The 21,975-nt window shown below is 35.4% G+C and overlaps 1 protein-coding gene and 1 pseudogene across 1 annotated transcript; both read left to right on the plus strand.

Annotated features, from left to right (window-relative positions):
* The first annotated feature begins 5,519 nt into the window (after positions 1 to 5,519).
* Positions 5,520 to 11,592, plus strand: LOC107827391 (mRNA cap guanine-N(7) methyltransferase 2). Its single transcript, XM_016654520.2, has 11 exons — positions 5,520 to 5,750; positions 5,886 to 5,964; positions 6,679 to 6,773; positions 7,376 to 7,447; positions 7,535 to 7,644; positions 8,476 to 8,598; positions 8,692 to 8,784; positions 9,230 to 9,298; positions 10,189 to 10,277; positions 10,377 to 10,474; positions 11,116 to 11,592. The coding sequence occupies exons 1-11, from the start codon at positions 5,649 to 5,651 to the stop codon at positions 11,254 to 11,256; spliced, it is 1,071 nt and encodes a 356-aa protein (XP_016510006.1). The 5' UTR covers positions 5,520 to 5,648; the 3' UTR covers positions 11,257 to 11,592.
* An 8,350-nt stretch (positions 11,593 to 19,942) lies between these two features.
* LOC107827389 (uncharacterized) lies at positions 19,943 to 21,903 on the plus strand (annotated as a pseudogene).
* The last annotated feature ends 72 nt before the right edge of the window (positions 21,904 to 21,975 follow it).

A 21,975-nucleotide genomic window follows, 5' to 3' on the forward strand; every position in this document is an offset into this window, starting at 1 on the left:
AAATCAGCCATATTATCACTTGAACGAATCTGTTGCACATTGATATCACCATTCTTTTGAAGATCATGTGTGAAAAATAACTTTGGTGGAATGTGCTTTGTTCTATCTCCTTTTATGAATCCTACCTTCAGTTGAGCTATGCATGCTGCATTATCTTCATACAAAATGTGGGTAACTTGTCACATTTCAAACCACATTTGTCTCGAATAAGATGTATTATAGACCTCAACCACACACACTCTCAACTTGCTTCATGAATAACAATTATCTCAGCATGATTAGATGAAGTAGCCACAATTGATTGCTTAGTCGATCGCCAAGATATGGCAGTGCCTCCACAGGTAAATACATAACATGTTTGAGATCGTGCCTTTTGTGGGTCAGATAAATACCCAACATCAGCATAACCAACCAGATCGGGACTGCAATTGTTACCATAAAATAAGCCCATATCGGTAGTCCCTTTTAGATACCACAATATGTGTTTGATTACATTCCAATGTCTCCTTGTAGGAGCAGAGCTATATCTTGCTAAGATATTAATTTAAAAAGTTATGTCAGGCTTTGTAGTATTAACAAGATACATTAGTGCACAAATTGCACTAAGATATGGTACTTTAGGACCAAGTAGCTCTTCATTCTCTTCTTGAGGCCGGAATGGATCCTTATTCACATCAAGTGATCGAACAACCATCAGAGTACTTAATGGATGTGCTCCATCCATGTAAAACCGTTTCAATACCTTTTCTATGTAGGAAGATTGATAAATAAAAATTCCTTTTGCCAAATGTTTAATTTGCAAACCAAGACATAATTTTGTCTTTCCGAGATCTTTCATCTCAAATTCCTTCTTTAAATAATCAATTGCCTTTTGGAGTTCTATAGGAGTTCCAATAAGATTTATGTCATCAACATATACGGCTAGTACAACAAATTCCGATGTTGTTTTCTTTATAAAAATACATGGGCAAATGACATCATTTATATAGTCTTCCTTTAATAAATACTCACTAAGACGATTATACCACATTCGTCCTGATTGCTTTAGACCATACAATGATCTTTGCAATTTGATTTGAAAACATTTTCCGGGACTTTGAATTATTTGCGTTTGGTATTTTAAATCCATCGGGAATTTTCATAGATATCTCATTATCAAGTGAACCATAAAGGTAGGCAGTAACCACATCCATTAAATGCATGTCAAGCTTTTCATGGACAACAACACTAATGAGATAGCGGAAAGTTATAGCATCCATAACGGGTGAATATGTCTCTTCATAATCGACACCAAGCCTTTGTGAAAATCCTTGTGCAACAAGGCGTGCCTTATATCTTTGTACCTCGTTTTTTTCATTTCTTTTGTGTACAAAAACCCATTTATAGCCAACAGGCTTAACACCATTAGGTGTTTGGACTACAGGCCCAAAAATTTCACATTTTGCAAGTGAGTTCAACTCTGATTGGATTGCTTCTTGCCATTTTGGCCAATCAAGTCTTTGTCGACGTTCTCCAACAGATTGAGGTTCAAGATCCTCGCTTTCTTGCATAATGCTAGATGCAACATTATATGCAAAGACATAATCCACCATTATATCCACTTGATTCAACTTTGTCTCAATATCGATTGGATTTATTGATAGTTCCTTATTTTCTTGAGCCTCGGACTTAGTGGATTCCTCATGAATCTCAGAATTTATTAAATCGTGGATTTCTTCATGAGGTTCTTTAGTAGTGTCATTTTGATCATTTGTTTTCCTTTTTCTAGGATTTCGATCTTTGGAACCTAATGGTCTGCCACGTTTTAGGTGTGCTTTTGACTCATTAGCTATGACACTAGAAGATTGTCCAATAGGGACATCAATACGGATTGGAACATTCTCTGCAGGGATATGTGATTTTATTATCCTTTTCAAATCCGTAAATGCATCTGGCATTTGATTTGCAATTCTTTGCAATTGGATAATCTTTTTCACCTCTTTTTCACAAATAGAGGCACGTGGATCAAGATGAGATAATGATAGGTTTTTCCACAAAATTTCCCGTTTGGTTTCACCAACTTCTCCCCCTAATTTTGGGAAAAGTGTCTCATCGAATCGACAGTCTGCAAATCATGCAGTAAACAAATCCCCCGTCAATGTTTCTAAGTAGCGAATGATGGAGAGCGATTCAAACCCAACATATATTCCTAACCTTCTTTGCGGACCCATTTTGGTGCTATATGGCGGTGCTACAGGCACATATACTGCGCATCCAAAAATTCTTAAAATGGGATATATTAGGTTCATGACCCAAAACTAGTTGCAACGGAGAATATTTATGATAATTTGTCGGTCTGAGACGAACTAGCATTGCTGCATGCAAAATGGCATGACCCCAAACAGAAGTGGGCAGCCTCGTTTTCATGAGTAATGGTCTTGCTATCAATTGCAGACGTTTAATTAAAGACTCTGCAAGACCATTTTGAGTGTGAACATGAGCTACAGGATATTCCACTTTTATCCCAATTGATAAGCAATAATCATTAAATGCTTGGGATGAAAACTCAGCAGCATTATCAAGTCTAATAGACTTAATTGGATTATCGGGAAATTGTGCCCGTAATCGAATTATTTGTGCCATTAATTTTGCAAACGCGAGGTTGCGAGATGACAATAGGCACACATGGGACCATCTAGAAGATGCATCTATTAAGACCATAAAATATCTCAACGACCTACTATGTGGGTGAATAGGTCCACAAATATCCCCTTGTATACGTTCCAAAAACGCAGGGGGCTCAATTCCAACCTTTGTTGGTGATGGTCTAATAATTAACTTGCCTTGATAACAAGAAGTGCAAGAAAATTCACCATTTAAAAGAATCTTTAAATTCTTTAATGGATTCCCATTTGAGTTTTCTATAATTCGTCTCATCATAATCGATCCAGGGTGTCCCAATCAATCATGCTAAAGTACAAAAGTATTGGAATCAATAACCTTTTGGTTTACAATAGAATGTGCCTCAATTGCACTAATTTTTGTCCAATACATGCCACAAGATAAAGATGAGAACTTCTCAATAACCCTCTTTTGGCCAGAGACATTCTTGGTAATGATGAGATATTCAAGATTATTCTCATCTATTGTCTCAATATGATATCCATTTCGACGGATATCTTTAAAACTCAACAAGTTCCTCTTGGACTTGGAGGAGAACATTGCATTCTCTATGATAAGTATTGTTCCCTTAGGCAGAGTTATAGTAGCTCTTCCAGAGCCTTCAATTAATTTACTACTACCAGAAATTGTAGTAACATCTGCCTTACACATATTTAAATGAGAGAAATATTTCTTTTCTTTGAATATTGTATGTATCGTACATGAATCAATTAAACAAATATTTTTACAATTGAACTTTGATCCAAGTTTGCGATGTGAGATATCCATATTTGCTTCCCAAATAATCAATGCAATTAGTGTATGCTAAAGTTATAATGTAAAGGATATTGATATAAGAAAATCGACTTTTACATTTGAACTATTATTTGTCTTATTAAGTTTCTGTAACTTATTATCCCTTAATACTCAAATTATAACTTGAGTATTAAATAAGCCACTAATTAATGTATTATGGGTTTTACCCATAAAGAAACGTATGTATGATAAATTCTTTTGAAATCACGCCCGTATATTGATAGCTCTAAAGAAAACGTATTAACCTCTGCTATACTCTCAACAATGCCAATTGGATCCATTTAGATTCATAGACTTTCTTTCATCAGCTTTTCTAAAGTAGGACACATTTGTAGACGGGTGGAACTCAGTTGATTAGAGTTCGTGCTGATAACGTGTAATAATAATCGCACATGTAACCATCTCATAGATGCATCTTATGTGGTATACATGGCAAGTGAATGGGCCCATATTCACTTTTGATATTTCCAGCGTTTATGGGATTCAATCCCAATTTTAGTTGGTCTACTAATTAATGAGAACAAACAACCTAGGAAAATTCGTGAAGAACTTTCTAGTTCTTTAATGTTTACTCATTTGAATTCTCTTTTATTTTTGCACATCATACTTAAATTGATATGACTAAATCACCTATGCCAACTGGATATCAATAAACTCCAAGTTTATTATGATATGAGTTTTATATCAATAAAGTTCTACTTTATTGTGGCATTCTTTTATTTGTGTAGTACAAACTGAAGAATAAAGCGGGTAACTTTTCACATACATATTACCCCGCTACAAGTTGTAGTAATAGAAGATATTAAACCTTTCCTTTATTTATAGTCTCAGTATGACCAACCGCTTTCGCGAATACTTTAGAAACTAAATAAATTTCTTTGAGACTTACTACAACACAATATCTTATTGATAATCAATTTTATTTCTCCAAAATAGTGGTAATTGGCTCTTCCAGAGCTCTCAATTAATTTTGTACTACCATATATTTATCAACATCCATACGGTCATATATCTCTTTCAAGGAGAAAGTTATACTATTATGGTCATGGTCAAAATTATATGCAAGATATGTTTCTTGCATTATTGTTGCCCTTTAATAATTACATTGCCAAAATATTTTGGCGTACAATAGGTACGTGACCAATGACCATTCATGCCATAATATCGGTATTATTTTCTTGTATCATCTCAAACCTCCTTCTAGAGGTGAGTGTGGTATATTCGCTACCACTAACGTGTTCATATTCTTTGAAGAATGAATATATATCCATAAATCAGATGTTGTCACATTCACATCATGAATGGACCATAATCATCTATATATGCTTTATAAAATCTTATGTCAAATCAATGACAAATATTACTTTCACAAAGTGAAAGATTATTTTGAGAATCCTTATTATTCCCATTATCACAATGATGACGATTATAATTTCGTCTATTGCCACGTCCACATCCATTGATACCTTCACGGTAATAATTTTGTCTTCTTTAGACTTATCACATATTGCTATCACATTCTCTTAAGGGAATGAGAATGTAGCAAATTCAATGGGACGAGTTTCCAATTTTTTGCCCACAATCATACATGAATTTGATCATGGCAAGGCATAGAAATTTTACCACTTTGGGTGGTTATAATTTCTTTCAAACTCCATTAGAGTTACAATCAAAATTTATCGTCTTTCTTTGTATTTAAAATCAAATTGTAGAATGTCAAGAATTTGAAAGAGAAAAGTAAAATGCTTAACTTAAATCCAGAATTTAATCATGAAGGAAGTTCATGGAACAATTGACAATCATTATGCTCAATCCCAAAGCTTCTACTCAATTGGTTAGAGTCTCGTGCTGAGTATTACAGAGAAAAAAAGAAAGGAAATTCTTATTGAATTTTTGGGATGGTTTATAATGGGGTAAGACCCCTCTATTTATAGAGAAAAAATAACTTATGCACAAGGTAAAACTCTCTACACACGTTCGCTCTGAAATAGAATTCTATTCCTAACAAACACCACTTTTTTTTTTTTTTTTTTTAAATCTCGACATAAGACATTTTATTTGATTGTTCATGTTAATAGTGTCATTCGTGAAACAAAAGTAGTCCTAGAATTCACAATTTCACTGCCTATTTCCGAGCTAGCTACTGAATCAGAGAGTATTGAATAGGGTTTTGTGTAGGAGAGGTTTTGGAGATGACGATGGCGAGTCACAGACTCGGTGAGTCCACTCACCATCGACTACTCGACTTCGTTAAAACAGCGCTTATCAAAATCTTCGTCTCCCCTTATGCCACTGTATGAAATCTACTCTCTCTCTCGTTCATCACACTGTTTATTATGCTTGCCCAATTGTTGAATGTTACATATAATACATTTATGTAAATAAGGAAATTTCTGATTTAGTGTTTTTTACACACACATGATATGTAGGTATGTGATATGTATTGTGGAAAAGTAGCTGATGTGGAGAAGTGGGATGAAGCTCGAATTGGTCACTACATCGGTATTGGTATGATCAGTATTACTCACTCTGTTTTGAATTATTTTCTTCTTTTCTGAGATACACAACACACACACGCATAGTATATATATTTGCAAACAAACACACACAAACCAGCAGCCCTAAGATACTATTAGCATAGTGTGAAACTGTCTTGCTTTGGGTCATGCCCTATGCTTTTTGGTAAAAGGCCTCACACGATTACGAGTATTCCTACATCTTATATGTAGCTTCGTCTTCTTTTCACTACCAATGCTAGTTACCAATGTTGGACTTTTGTTTATACATCACATATATACCCATACATAATATATTTGTTTTATTTATTTTATTAGACACTCTTCCTTTTTCTTTCTTCCTAAACGATTGACATACTTAAACATTTAGAGACTTTAATTTTAACATTTCCACTTTATCCTTAGTAAAATACTACACTAATAGCGTAAGAACAAGATTCTAAGCCTATGTTTGGTATATATTTAGCTTATATGTCAAAGGTTATGTTGCTTGGACTCTCCGAAAATGTCTCCGGTGCGTGTCGGATCCTTCAAAAGTAGTGTATTATTTGAGGATCCGACACGGGTGCGACAACATTTTGGAGAGTCCGCGCAACATAGTACTCAAAGGTCCCCTGTCAAACACCTTCATATAAACTGAAGCAGAAAGAGTAATACATTAACACACAACGTTCATATATAAAAATTTGAGCTTTGTGTTGAATAGATGTGGCAACGTCGGGGGTGAACGAAGTGAAGGAAGCGTGGGAAAGTCAGCGGAAGGCGTACACATCTGAGTTCATTGAACTTGACCCTTGTATTGTGAGTCCAACAATTGTTTCTTTTTTTCTTTTTTTTTTTTGGTATAATTTACTTGGTGTATGCTTATTTAATTTATGAATCCGGGATTGTGTTGGTTTTCTTTATTAGGTTCTGTTTGGAATGTGGGTTACTGTTTTGTAATTTACTTGCTTGATCAATTTCTGTCGTCTGTTTGAATGACCAAGACTGTTGATGTGATATCTAGCTCCAAGGTTGAAATAAATTTTATCTGAAAAGATTGAATCTTCCTGCCTTCCTGCTTTACTTTTATAGTTTGTATTTCAAGTAGTCAATGTGCAAGTACCTTTTTAGTCTCTTGCCCTTCCTTCTGTTTCGCTAGGCATTTTTTTTAGTGCCTTAGTTCTTCTTTTCTCCTTCTCCTTATTTGTGTGATTGGTTGCTGTTCAGCAACAAAAAGCAAATTGTTGTTTAGTTAAATGTTTTATCCAATTAATATTGCTTTTATTGTGGGGGTGTCATTTCCCTCTCTTGTCCGAGATGGTTACTGAGTTCTCAGCCATTTTGTTGTATGTTTCTTTATGTTAAATTGCATGACTGGTGTAGTTGACATTTAATTGCATGCCAGTACATTTGTTATGCAGGAAGATATAGACTCCTATTGGCAGGACAAGGAAAAGCAAGCCGATATTGTTTTCTGCATGCACAATTTACAGGTTACCTGCTCTTGTACTTGTGTCTTTTTTATGTACACTTCTATCACCTATTAGTATCATTAAATTTAATCTGATATTTACTTGCAGGTGTGCTTTGATAGTGAAGAGAAAGCAAGGAGGCTATTGCATAATGTATCATCTTTGCTTAAACCTGGGGGTTACTTTCTTGGTATTACTCCTGACTCATCTACTATATGGTATGAAACTAAAACCGCATGGTTGACTTACATTGTTGTAGTCTTTTTTCTTTTCATCTTGCTGAAGTGGGGTGTCTTTTTAATGCTTAAAATAGCTTATTTTATTTTGGCTCAAGTTTCCGCTTAGTCTTGTTTGGTTGTTTGCACCCATGTGACCTTGTGGTTGTTGTAAGGGAAAATACCAGAAGAATGTTGAAACATACCATAGTAGGAGCCCATAGGACTTCCAAATTTAACTGTCTCAGCTGTAAATTAGGGTTGTTGTACTCTCATATTTCTTGAAGAGATGAATGGAGAATAACAGAATGTCTAGTTGTATGCACATTTTAGTAAGTCACTAAGTCATGATTCTTCATAGTGAAAATTCACATTATTCAACAAACTGAGAAAGGAAAAAGTTTTCTTCTGTATTTACCTTGATTTTTTATATTCACATTATTTAGATCTACTGGATGAAGTATGTCATATAAGTTAGAGGCGGACATAAGAATCTATAGGTGTTTATTTGTTGTGCTTTCTTTTATCTATTTTCTAGTCTTTTTTTTTTTTTTTGGGGGGGGGGGGGAGTTTAAAGAAAATTTATGGCCCATGTATATGCTGATTTCTTGATCAGCCCCCCCTCCCCCCCCCCACAACCCCCAACCCCTCTTATATGACATCGATATGCATTTATTTTCAGTAATATAAGGATACAACATATGTAGCTTGGGGACTTTTCTTGTGTTCAAGGCCTTGTTGGGACTTAATTGATGCTGGTTCCCTATTTATGCTATTTTTCTGTTTAGTCTTGTTTGGTTGTTTGCACTTCATTTGACCATCTGGTTGTTGTAGGGCAAAATACCAGAAGAATGTTGAAGCATACCATAATAGGAGCGGGGCGATGAAACCAAACATTGTACCTAATTGCATTAGATCAGAAAATTACATGATTTCTTTTGAGGTTGAGGAAGAGAAGTATGTAAGCCACTTAGTGTTCAGTTTTGTTTCATCCTACTTTGTATCGCTTTTGAGGCGATTGATTATGCCCCCTTGTGAATTGGATTTCAGGTTTCCTTTCTTTGGCAAGAAGTACCAATTGAAGTTTGCAAGTGACATCTCTGCTGAAACCTATTGCTTGGTTCATTTCCCTAGCCTGCTTAGGTTCATGTCTTTCAACATCCTCTTTTAAATTTCGACTTTGTTTTGCTGTTTCCTTTTACCTTCGCCCCGCCCCTTATCTCTATCTATAGCTCTCTTAGGACCCTGTGTCCAATCCCCGCCTCTTCCCATGATCCACAATCAAACTTATGTGATCAAATGTTCATCCATAAAATCATTCTTTTTCTGGACATGGGAATAACCAAACCTGTTCTCTCTCTTTCTCCTCTCTTGATATGAATCTGGGTATTCTATTCCAAAGTTTTACGAACATCATAGGCTATCTGTCTGTTTCTTTGATTTGTTTGGTTCAATTTTTTGAGCTTCAGATGCCAACATTTTTATCTTGCACTTCCAAGATGAGAAGAAATAGTTTAGCTTTTCTCATTTTCTTATCCTTCCAATGTAGATAAATCCTGTAATTAACTTGTGAAGTCATATTTCTCAGGTTGGCCAGAGAGGCTGGTCTTGAGTACACGGAAATTCAGAACTTGACAGATTTTTATGATGATAACAGGTAATAAATCGTAATCTACAACTTCACCATCATGCCTCTTTCATTCACTTGTTCAACATCTTAATCTATCATGAAATTTACCGAAATGTTTAGCACATAATTGATGAAGCACGTAATCCGTTACCTTTTTAGTAAACTGATGAACTTAATATGTACCAGTTAACGAGCACTTCTGTATTCTAAGTCTTTTAAAGCTAAACTTTTAAATCTTATAATTTTTAGGTAGGGAAAGTATGTACTCCATAGCAACACTCATTATGTCAAAAAGTAGTTTATACATGCCTTGAGTACTCACGGAGCACTCAGGTGGATCTAATACAACTTGTGTACATCAGAGCAACTCTCTTCATGTTATGAAATGCTTTGTACTTGTCTCACCAAGTGTACATAGTATTTCCTAGTAAATGCGAAAGAAAATGGTTAGCCATCACTTCAACCTTTTTCCATCGTTTTACAAATATAATGGGTCGTTGATTGCATGGTAGTTTTCTCTTTCTCATTGTAACTTTTTTCCCTACCTTGGTCTTTTTGATTTTCTCTTAAATTTCGTTCTTCCTTGTAGAAGGTTTATGTGAGGGTGGTTATCTGGATGGGAATAACTGAGCAAACAGTGGATAAACCTCTGTGCAACCTGGTATTAGTGCTTGAATTAAGTTTTAGCATGACACGGTTTTATTTGTTTCAGAGGGAATAACTGATTATGTGATAAAGATGCATCTATTTAGCCTTTTCAATCTCGTTTTCTTAGATTATTAAAAGTGTCTGTTTATTTAGACCATTGTTTCAAGCGTCTTTAGGCTCCATAGATAAAGTTCTTGTCTTGCAAATATGATCTGATAAATTACTTTATCAGAAGAGCTGATTCTTCCTTCATTTTACTTCGTTCATAGAGCACAAGTTCTTGGGATGCTACAAGATGCAGGTCATAACATTATTGATCCCAGGGGAAGACTTCTTCCCAGATCATATGATGTTTTAGGTAATCAGTCTGTTCACTGCATTGACCATTTACTAAAAACTGGTCATATTCCTACATTTTTCACTCATATACCATCCTTGTGGTGTTTTTCTTATGCAGGTCTGTTCACCACATTCATATTTCAAAAGCCTGATCCAGATATTGCACCTCCACTTACGACTCCCTTTTTGCCTGTTGGAAGCCACAATCCTGATGAGGTAAGTTACCTTTAACTTCAGGATAAACAACAACTAATTCTCAGTCCCAAACAAGTTGGGGTGAGCTATATGAATACTCATTTCTCCATTTAAGCTCAACTCATGTCATCATCATATCAAATAAAATAGAAGTGAAAAATAAGTCTTAACTATAAACATATAGATACTAGTAATAACAATAATAATACTAGAAGTTCTCTAACAAGTCTAAAGCCTATTCCCAATTAGTAGATATCACCTGTATGGATCTCAGTCTTCCATTGTATCCTATCTTTTGCCAAGTCTGCATTGATTCCAAGGATTTGTAGGTTTTTCTAGAGTCTACAATCTACATTAACTTCAGGATAGGACTAAAATTTCTGTCCACCTTTAAAGCCTTTGTTCAACTTCATAAGATCTTTAAACTGTGTTTAAAAAACATAATCATTCATGGAAATTCCACTTAATTTGTTTTTGGAAGTGAACGATTTGGGTTATTGTTCGACTTAGCAGCATCTCGGTTAAATATTGCCATTGTTGCAATGTTATTCCTAGTGGTTTATTGGCAGAGAACATCTCTGTCTTTTGCTATTTAATATTGCCATTGTTGCAATGTTATTCCTAGTGGTCTAGTGGTTAACTAAAATCTCCTCATGTTTCAGATGGATTGGCAAGTCATTGGGTGGAATGAAGAGGAGAAGAGTGGACTGACTGATCCATCTATAGGGTTGGGCAAGATAACTGAACAAAAAGGGATTTTAGGTCCTGGTCCGCCCGAATTACGATTCCCTGAAGCTATTTGATGTGATTGGTGTAGACATTGGATAGCAGTTGGAAGGACCGTGTCGGTTTCAGTCATTTCATCTCGTTCATTTTGTTCGACCAGGGATAGAAATTTTGGTTTGTTGATTGGCAAGATGTTAACGTGAGTATTATTTTGTTGTACCATGGATAGACATTTTGGTTAGTGATTGGCCTGATGTATATAGATCCCTTTCGGGAACTAGATAGTTTCGATGTAATTAACAATTGAAGATTCATCTTCACTGGCTTCACAAATATGTAGAAATGACACCAGGTAGCCACTCTAAAGGGCTACTATTTAGGAATTAGCCAATGCATCTTGATTTTCAGTTAAATTTTTCGGAACTATCCTGAATTTAAGATTTTTAGTCTAAAATTTCTGGACAAAATAAGTACTTGCTAATTCTTAAATGGCAGCCCTAAGAATGGTTGTTGGTGCACTTCGCTGACAACAATTGATCTGCCCCTACTTTGTATGTGGACTAATATGATACGGGCCTTAAATACATAGATGTTATGCAGTCGTATTAGCAGATGATAAGTGATTTCGAGGTTGCAGTTGTTGACTGAAAATATTTCTCAAATTTGTTGATAATTTGAACATTTGAATTGGCACTAAGTTCTGGATCAGTAAACACACACACACACACACACAAAATTGTTTGAGTTCTGTTTGCCCGAATGCTGAAAAAATGCAGATTTTTCACCACTTTATTCGTTGTGAATGTTGATTTTCCCGTTTGGGTTTTTCTTCCTTTTCCGGCATAACCATATTGAAGAAATGTAATGCATAGCTCATATTTTGTTGACAAGTTAATTGATTTTTTCATTTCTCAAAAACTTTGATTCTCATAAATGGAGTCTCTTCTCATTTATTTTGTGACAAATGTGTAAAAGATAACTATAACAGGTTTACCAAATAGCACTGCGATTGACGTAAAAAGAGAAAACTATTGACAAAATGATATACGCCCGGCGGACTCGAAGCCACAATCTCCTGATTAGAAGTCAGGCGCCTTATCCATTAGGCCGCGAGCGCTTCACGTGTCCCAGAACTGGACTTAAAGTTCTGTCGAATTTATGTATTGAGTCCGTTCCGAATTCAAGAAAAAATGATTTTTTTTTAAACTTATGGCCATAATATTTGTGTGAGTATAAGATTTTGAAATTAATGACTTTAAATATACAATAATATTTGTGTGATTATACAAGTTTCTCAATAAGGATAACATGAGAAGTGTATAGATAGTTGATTGTAATTTTAAAAGTGCATCACTCTTTTTTGGAACGGCGTAAGAAAGAAAATGTGTCACATACAAAAAGATCTAATATAGTTTTTAGAGAGTTCTGACACCTCTCAACTTATAGTAGGACTAGTTTGTCTATATCATTTTCGGAAACAAAAATGATGTCTATATCTATACCTTAGTATCGTACAAAAGATTTCACATATTTGGACAATGGAGACAATTTTCTTTTCCTATAACGCTATGCATGTTTACATTTTTCAAGTCATTATTTCTTAATCATTTAAAAGTTCTTCGAGGAATTTATTCAATTACAAGATTAAGCATGACATTTTTCTTAAACAGGGATTTAGCATATGGCATATAACATGCAAACTAAGAATTCGTAAAGTACAACCAGAATTTCAAGGTTATTTATAAGGTTCATCTTGTTAGTAAACTGTATTTGTAAAATAATTCTGAAAAATATAAATAAACATAAACAGAAATGAAAAACAGAAATAGAATTCTAATCCGAGCCCACTGAGTTCACAGTGTTTCCTTAAGGAATTTAATCCCCTCCTAGTACCCAAGGTTGTGGATTATTTCCTTCCAGGATAGAACGAATTACACACTGGTGTAGTGATACTTTAAACCCTAGTGTTTCAGCGAACACAAAGTTCGGTAGCAAATCACACTTACTGTTGCTTTGTTTGATGTTAAAAGTATGCAGAAGAAGGAGGAGAATCGTATGGAAATTCTGAGCAAAATAGTCTTGTATTTATAGCCAAAGTTGGGCTGAAATCTAAAGAGGTGCAACTCTTTAGAATGACTATTTATGCAAAACGACCACAACATAAATGTCATAACATAAATGGCTATTTACTCAACAATAAAGAGGGAAATAAAGAAGGAAAATTGAAGAGGGTAGTTTAATTTTCAGATACACAACTGAAAAACAGATTGGATTTAATATTAATATTTATTTTAATATTAATATTCTGTTATTAAAACAAATATTTAATAATATTTCTATTAATATTTGCTAGTAACAAATAAATTTGGTCCAAAAAATTAATCAATCAATCGATCATTTGACCAAATCCAAATCCGAAGCCGAGCCGAGCGACGACGACGACGACGCGAGGCTTGCATTCTTCTCAACTCGTTAAGAGCTAGAAGAAGAGCAATTTCTTATATACCCATAAAAAACCTTCTTCTCTTCCAATATGGGACAATGTCTCTTTGCCAAGAGGGGAAACTTAAAATTTCACTCAAAAATTTCATTTCCCTCCATTTCTCATTCACCCTATTTTAAGCATATCATATACTTAAAATCCCAACCCCCCACATGAATGGGGAATGGCTATATCACGAAAACATGCATGAAAAACTGTGTGATTCGCAAGCAAGGATTAATTGCATCTGGCTAAGTAGGTTTATCTTTGAACTTTCCGTAGTGAACTTATGTCGGATATACTCGGTCAATCGGTAGATTTGATATTTTTGAACCGTCGAACTTTGGTGTATACCTAGACAATCATAAGTCACACAAACAACCCTTAACCGTCTTTGGTTCTCATTGTTGTGTTCGTTTCAGCCATGAACACCGCCTGATTTCATATGTGCGTGGAGAACTGGCCTTACAAGGTTCTCCTTGAAGCGGCTAACACTTCACACTTACATAGGTGATTCTTAAACGTGTCATCCCGTAGATACACTATTTGATATACCCCATATCAAATTTAGAAATCATTAAAAAGCCTTAATGTTTTATCCTTGGTACTGAACATTGTCTCATCACGAAAATGGACCAAAAGTTTAGTTGACAATGTTGAATCGTCATTAATGACTTTGTTTGATCTCCTTGAACCTCTAGATATTGGGATCTCTAGTCTTCATGGTAGAGTTACCGCCACTATGACTTGTTCTCGGCCACAGTCTCATTCTCTTTGATGATTTCTCAACTACCTCTCTAGTTAGGCCTTTTGTAAGTGGATCCGACACATTATCACTTGACTTTACATAATCAATCGTGATAATTCCTCTAGAGAGTAATTGCCTAACGGTTTTATGTCTTCGTCGTACATAACGAGATTTACCTTTATACATAATGCTCCCAGCCCTTCCAATTGTCGTTTGACTATCGCAATGTATGCATATTGGTGCCAACAGTTTGAGCTAAAATGGAATATCTTCCAAGAAATTCCGGAGCTATCCAGCTTCTTCACCGGCTTTATCTAAGGCTATGAATTCAGCCTCCATTGTAGAGCGGGCAATACAAGTTTGTTTGGACGACTTCCAAGATACCGCTCCTCCACCAATAGTGAATACATATCCACTTGTGGACTTGGAATCAATTGATTCGGTGATCCAATTTGTATCACAGTATCCCTCAATGACCGCAGGATATTTACTGTAGTGCAAAACAAAGTCCTGGGTATGTACTAAATACCCCAAAACTCGTTTCATGGCCATCCAATGAGATTGACTTGGATTGCTCGTATATTGACTCAATTTACTTATAGCACAAGCTTTATCTGGCCGTGTACAATTCATGATGCACATTAAGCAACCCAACACACGAGCATAATCCAATTGTGATATGCTTTGGCCTTTGTTCTATGTTAATGCAAGATTCACGTCAATTGGAATCTTTGCAACTTTAAAGACCAAGTGCTTGAATTTTTCAAGTACTGTCTTAATATAATGAGATTGTGACAATGCCAGACCTTGAGAAGTCTTATGGATTTTAATTCCCAGAATTAAATCAGCAACTCCCAAGTCTTTCATATCAAACTTGCCAGTTAGCATGCGCTTAGTCACATTTATATTGGCAATGTCATTACTCATTATCAGCATATCATCCACATATAAACAAACAATGACTATGTGATTTGGAACATTTTTAATGTACACACATTTATCACATTCATTTATTTTAAAATCATTTGACAATATTGTTTGGTCAAATTTCGCATGCCATTATTTGGGTGCTTGTTTTAGTCCGTAAAGGGACTTAACAAATCTACATACCTTCTGTTCTTTACCCGGAACCACAAACCCTTCAGGTTGTTCCATGTAAATTTCTTCCTCCAACTCTCCATTTAAGAAGGCTGTCTTAACATCCATTTGATGAATTTCAAGACCATAAACTGCAGCTAACGCTACTAACGTTCGTATGGACGTAATTCTTGTAACTAGAGAGTATGTATCGAAATAGTCAAGACCTTCTCGTTGTCTATACCCTTTGACCACAAGTCTTGCCTTAAATTTGTCAATATTGCCATCATCTTTCATTTTCCTCTTAAAGATCCATTTAGAACCCAACAGTTTATTTCTAGGAGAAAGATCAACCAATTCCTATGTATGGTTGTTCAGTATGGATTCTATTTTACTATTGACTACCTCTTTCCAAAACAATGATTTCGAAGAAGACATAGCTTCTTTAAATGTTTGAGGCTCATTTTCCAATAAGAAAGTCACAAAATCTGGTCCAAATGAAGTAGACGTTCTTTGACGTTTACTACGTCTTGGATCCTCCTGGTTAAGTGTGTTTTCTTTTGTTTCTTCCCGAGGTCGTTTAGATCCTTCACCAATCAACTCACATTCCTTTTTATACGAATATATATTTTCAAAGAACTCAACATTATCTGATTCTATAACCGTATTATTATGAATGTCGGGATTTTCTGATTTATGAACTAGAAATCAATATGCTTTACTATTAGTCGTATATTCAATGAAAACACAATCAACGGTTTTCGGTCCTATTTTTACCCTTTTGGGTTTAGGAACTTGCATTTTTGCCAAACACCCCCCTCACTTTAAAATAATTCAAGTTGGGCTTCATTCCTTTACATTTTTCATATGGAATAGATTGTGTTTTGCTATGGGGTACTCGATTTAGTATTTGGCTAGCCGTAAGAACGGTTTCCCCTCACAAGTTCTGTGGCAAATCAGAACTTATCAATAATGCGTTCATCATCTCCTTTAATGAATGATTCTTTCTTTCTGCAATCTCATTGGATTGGGGCGTGTAAGGAGCCATTGTTTGATGAATAATTCTATATTCTAAACATATTTGTTCAAAAGGAGATTCATATTCACCACCCCTATCACTTCTTATCATTTTGATTTTCTTGTTAAGTTGTGTTTCAACTTCATTTTTGTATCGCTTGAATGTGTCTATTGCTTCATCTTTACTATTAAGTATAAACATAGCAATATCGAGTATTATCGTCAATAAAAGTTATGAAATACTTATTTCCACCGTGAAATGGTATTGACTTCATATCACAAATATCTGTGTGAATTAAGTCTAAAGGATCTGAATTCCTTTCAACTGACTTATAAGGATGTTTAACATACTTAGATTCCACACATATTTGACATTTTGATTTGTCGCATTCAAATTTAGGCAATACTTCCAAATTAATAATTTTCTGCAAGGTTTTATAATTAACATGACCCAAACGTATATGTCATAATTCATTTGGCTCAAGTAAGTAAGATGAAGCTGAAATTTTATTATTATTTTCAACAACCATTACATTCAGCTTGAAAAGGCCCTCAATGAGGTAACCTTTTCCTACAAACATTTCGTTCTTACTTATTACAAACTTATCGGAAACAAAAACACATTTAAAATCATTCTTAACAAGAAGTCCAGCAGAGACTAAATTCTTCCTAATCTCGGGGAACATGAAGGACGTTGTTCAAAGTCACCACTTTGTCGGAAGTCATTTTGAGAAATATCTTCCCACATCCTTCAATCTTGGCCTTTGCAGCATTTCTCATAGAAAACGTCTCATCGGGGCAACAGGAGCATAAGTAGCAAAAGCTTCTCTAACAGCACAAACATGGCGAGTGGCTCCAGAATCAATCCACCATTCTTTAGGATTGCCCACCAAGTTGCATTCAGAAAGCATGACACATAAGTCATCAACATCATCATGCTTTTCAACCATGTTTGCTTGACCCTTCTTCTTGTCTTTTTTGGAGCATGACACTCCGTAGATTTGTGTTCGGCTTTTTCACAGTTGTAGCAATTTCCATTGAACTGCTTCTTGCTTGGGTTGTATTTTGGTCCAGAAGCCTTCTTCCTCTTTTTGTTCTCTTTAACAATATTTGCTCCCATTATTGTTGAGTTTCCACAGCCTCTCTTTTCAGCAGCTTTGTTGTCCTATTCGATTCTCAACCGAACAATGAGATCTTCAAGGGACATTTCCTTGTGTTTGTGTTTCAAGTAGTTTTTGAAGTCCTTCCACAAAGGAGGCAACTTCTCAATCATCGATGCTACTTGGAATGCTTCATTGATGACAAGACTTTCAATGAAATTTCTGTTAGTAAAAATACTAAGATTACTACTTTCAACATCAGTATTAATTTGATTTATACCTTCAGCAAGGAGATCGTGAATAATCACTTGCAATTCCTAAACTTGGGTAATAACAAACTTGCTATCTACCATTTTGTAGTCCAAAAACTTTGCAACAACGAACTTCTTCAACCCGACATCTTCGGTTTTGTATTTCTTTTCAAGCGCAGTCCACATTTCTTTTGACGTTTCCACGCCACTGTAAACGTTATACAAAGCATCCTCCAGCCCGCTTAGAATATAATTCTTGCACAAAAAATCTGAATGCTTCCACGCCTCAATCACGAGAAAGCATTCAGTTTCTGGAGTTTCATCGAAGAACACAGGAACATCTTCCTTGATGCTTCTGGAGACTTAGAGTAGTCAAATAGAAGAACATCTTTTGCTGCCAGCGCTTGAAATCAATCCCGGAAAATTTTTCAGGTTTGTCCGCTAGTGCCAATGCTGCCGGTGTTGTTCGGCTCGTTGAGGCATTGATAGTCACCATTAGAACAGCTTGGTTCACATTATCATTAGTCATTTCTGTAAAAGAATGACACAAGCGTTAAAATCACGTAGATTTTAATCTCCAATAGAGTACAAAACCACAAAGGTTTTACTCTCCAGAAACAAAGAGTACAAATACAGAAAATATATTAAATTCCTTAGTAAACTGTATTTGTAAAATAATTCTGGAAAATATAAATGAACATAAACAGAAATAAAAAACAGAAACAGAATTTTAATCCAAGCCCACTGAATTCACAGTGTTTCCTTAAGGAATTTAATCCCCTTCTAGTACCCAAGATTGTGGATTATTTCCTTCGAGGATAGAACGAATTACACACTGGTGTAGTGGTACTTCAAACCCCAGTGTTTCAGCAAACACAAAGTTCGGTAGCAAATCACACTTACTGTTGCTTTGTTTGATGTTAAAAGTATACAGAAGAAGGAGAAACTCATAAAATCGTATGAAAATTCTGAGCAGAATAGTCTTGTATTTATAGCCAAAGGTGGGCTGAAATCTGAAGAGGTGCAACTCTTCAGAATGGCTGTTTATGCAAAACGGCCACAACATAAATGGCTATTTACTCAACAATAAACAGGGAAAATTGAAGAGGGTAATTTAATTTTCAATTACACAACTGAAAAACAGATTGGATTTAATATTAATATTTATTTTAATATTAATATTCTGTTATTAAGACAAATATTTAATAATATTTCTATTAATATTTTACTATTAACAAATAAATTTGGTCCAAAAAATTAATCAATCAATCATTTGACCAAATCCAAATCCGAAGGCGAGCCGAGCGACGACGACATGAGGCTTGCCTTCTTCAACTCTTTAAGAGCTAGAAGAAGAGCAATTGCTTATATATCCATAAAAAACTTCTTCCTCTTCTAATATGGGACAATGTCCCTTTGTCAAGGGGGGAAACTTAAAATTTCACTCAAAATTTTTATTTTCCTCCATTTCCAATTCACCCTATTTTAAGCATATCATATACTTAAAATCCCAACACATCTATAGTCTAGAATAAGATGTACTGCCTTATTTCATTATTGTTTTGTCAAATCAATTCCATTTCTTAAGCTCTCTTCCTTTTTTGAAAAAAAAAATTAAAAAATTAGAGCACTCTTCCTATCGTAATGTACGATTTCCTTCAAGTTCTTTTTTTCCTTTTTCCTTTTTGTGGGCTAAGAGTATTCTAATAGAATCTTTTCAAACTCTCCAACCGACTCTTCTCCTCTTTCTTAGTTATTGACCGTGCAAAGCAAGTAAATAAAAACACAAAAAAAGTAAGAAACTAAACTTCATATCTTGTAACTTCCCCGTAATTTAACTCTAATTATCCAAAAACAAAATCCTAAGTCGGTTACAAATTGTGTAGCCACCAAGTAAACCATCATTACATATATAGTAATCCAAAACAAAATTTCAAATCAAAATAGTTCTCACTTCACTGTGCATGGCCCTAAACGTCACTTCATCATAATCACCTTAATTCCTCCTTCAACGTTAGTATCAATTACCTCAACCCTTAGTATCAATAATGGCTCCTCCTCCAATAACAAAAACAACGCCTCAGTACCAAACAAATTGAAATTGTGCATGCGCATACCAAACAAGTTGGAAATGCTCGTGTGCATGGGAATGCGCACGCGAATGCCAAACAAGCGCATGTGAATCCTCACCACAACAAAAACCAATATTATTTTCTCCAATGGGTCTCACAGAGAATTTTTCAGCAACTTCTCTGTCTACTGGAAACCCATGTTTAGATTTCTTCTTTCACGTTGTCCCTAACACCCCACCTCAAGAATTATTGAAAAGATTGGAACTTTCTTGGAAACGTGATGCTTTGACAACCCTTAAGCTTATTTGCAATTTAAGGGGTGTTAGAGGCACTGGCAAATCAGACAAAGAAGGGTTTTATACTGCTTCTTTATGGCTTCACAATTACCATCCTAAAACCCTAGCATGCAATATTAAAGCCATTGCCGATTTCGGGTATTTTAAGGATGTGTTGGAGATTTTGTATAGAATTCTTGAGGGTCATGAAGGTAGAAAGAATGAAAAAGCAGAGTGGATGGAAAAGAAAAGAATTGGTTTTTTGGAGGGTTTAAAGGAGAAAAAAGATAGGGTTCCTAAGGGAAAGGACCAAAGAATTCGACTGAAAAAGACTATGGCTAAGGCAAAGAAATAATTGGACAGATGCACACAAGATTCTGATTTTGAATTCTTGTATGATAGTGTCTCTGGTTTCTTTGCTGATGCTTTGTTGGAAGTAATGAAGTTGTACAATGAGGGGAAGCTTTATGAGCTTAGCCTCGCGGCTAAGTGGTGTCCATCTCTTGATTCATCATATGATAAGTCATTGCTAATGTGTGGAAGTGTTGGAAGAAAATTATTTCCTCGCGATGACTACATTGAATACCAAGATCTGGAAGACGTGCATTATGCTTATCGAGTGAGGGATAGATTGAGGAAAGAAGTACTCGTGCCACTCCACAAGGCGTTGGAGATTCCAGAGGTTTATATTTGCACGAATAAGTGGGAAGAGCTTCCTTATAAACGCGTACCCTCCGTGGCCATGAAATTGTACAAGAATTTGTTCTACAAGCACGATCAAGAACGCTTTCAGCAGTATCTTGAAGATGTGAAGAGTGGGAAAACAACAATAGCTGCTGGTGCTCTGCTTCCACATGAGATAATTGCCTCGTTGAAAGATTCCACGGGGCCGGAAGTTGCAGAGCTTCAATGGAAAAGAATGGTTGATGACTTGGCAAAGAAGGGCAAATTAACAAATTGCATGGCAATTTGTGACGTCTCAGCAAGCATGAATGGAACCCCAATGGAGGTTTGTGTGGCTTTGGGGCTACTTATTTCTGAACTTAGTGAAGAACCTTGGAAAGGAAAATTAATCACATTTAGTAGTAATCCAGAATTACATAAGGTGAAAGGGAAAATTTTGTCAGCGAAGACAAATTTTATTAGGAGAATGGACTGGGGTGGTAATACAGATTTTCAGAAAGTGTTTGATAAGATTCTTGAAGTTGCTGTGAGGGGGAATTTGAGCGAGGACGCGATGATAAAGAGGCTATTTGTTTTCAGTGACATGGAATTTGATGAGGCTTCACCAAGTCCATGGGTGACGGATTATATAGTGATACAAAGTAAGTTTAAGAAAAAAGGCTATAATAAGGTGCCCGAAATTGTGTTTTGGAATTTGAGGGATTCAAAGGCAACACTAGTTCCTAGTAACCAAGAAGGAGTGGCACTTGTGAGTGGATTTTCAAAGAATCTCGTGCCTTTGTTCTTGGAGGAAGGTGGGATTTTGAGCCCAGAAGCTGTAATGATGCAAGCTATTTCTGGTGAAGAGTATCAAAAGCTTCTAGTCTTTGATTGAATTGTTAAAAAAAAGAATTTGAGATTGTGATAAGATGTGCTCTTTAATTTCTATCTATTAATAAGAAATTCAGAGTTCCTATATAGTTGTGTTCATCTTCATGTATTTCGTTTTATTTTCCTTTGACTATTCCTTCTCAGCAAGATTTAAACTGGAAAATATTTCTGTTCCATATAATTGTACTACTGTTATACTAGTTTCCATATTTACACAACA

Source organism: Nicotiana tabacum, chromosome 11 (assembly GCF_000715075.1).
Source record: "Nicotiana tabacum cultivar K326 chromosome 11, ASM71507v2, whole genome shotgun sequence".
NCBI lineage: Eukaryota > Viridiplantae > Streptophyta > Magnoliopsida > Solanales > Solanaceae > Nicotiana > Nicotiana tabacum.

Excerpts from the sequence above, each read along its gene's own strand:
- LOC107827391 (XM_016654520.2), top strand. The coding sequence starts at position 5,649 with ATGACGATGGCGAGTCACAGACTCGGTGAGTCCACTCACCATCGACTA. Across the intron at positions 5,751-5,885 it reads TCGTCTCCCCTTATGCCACT|GTATGTGATATGTATTGTGG; the intron begins GTATGAAATCTA and ends CATGATATGTAG. Across the intron at positions 10,475-11,115 it reads GAAGCCACAATCCTGATGAG|ATGGATTGGCAAGTCATTGG; the intron begins GTAAGTTACCTT and ends CTCATGTTTCAG.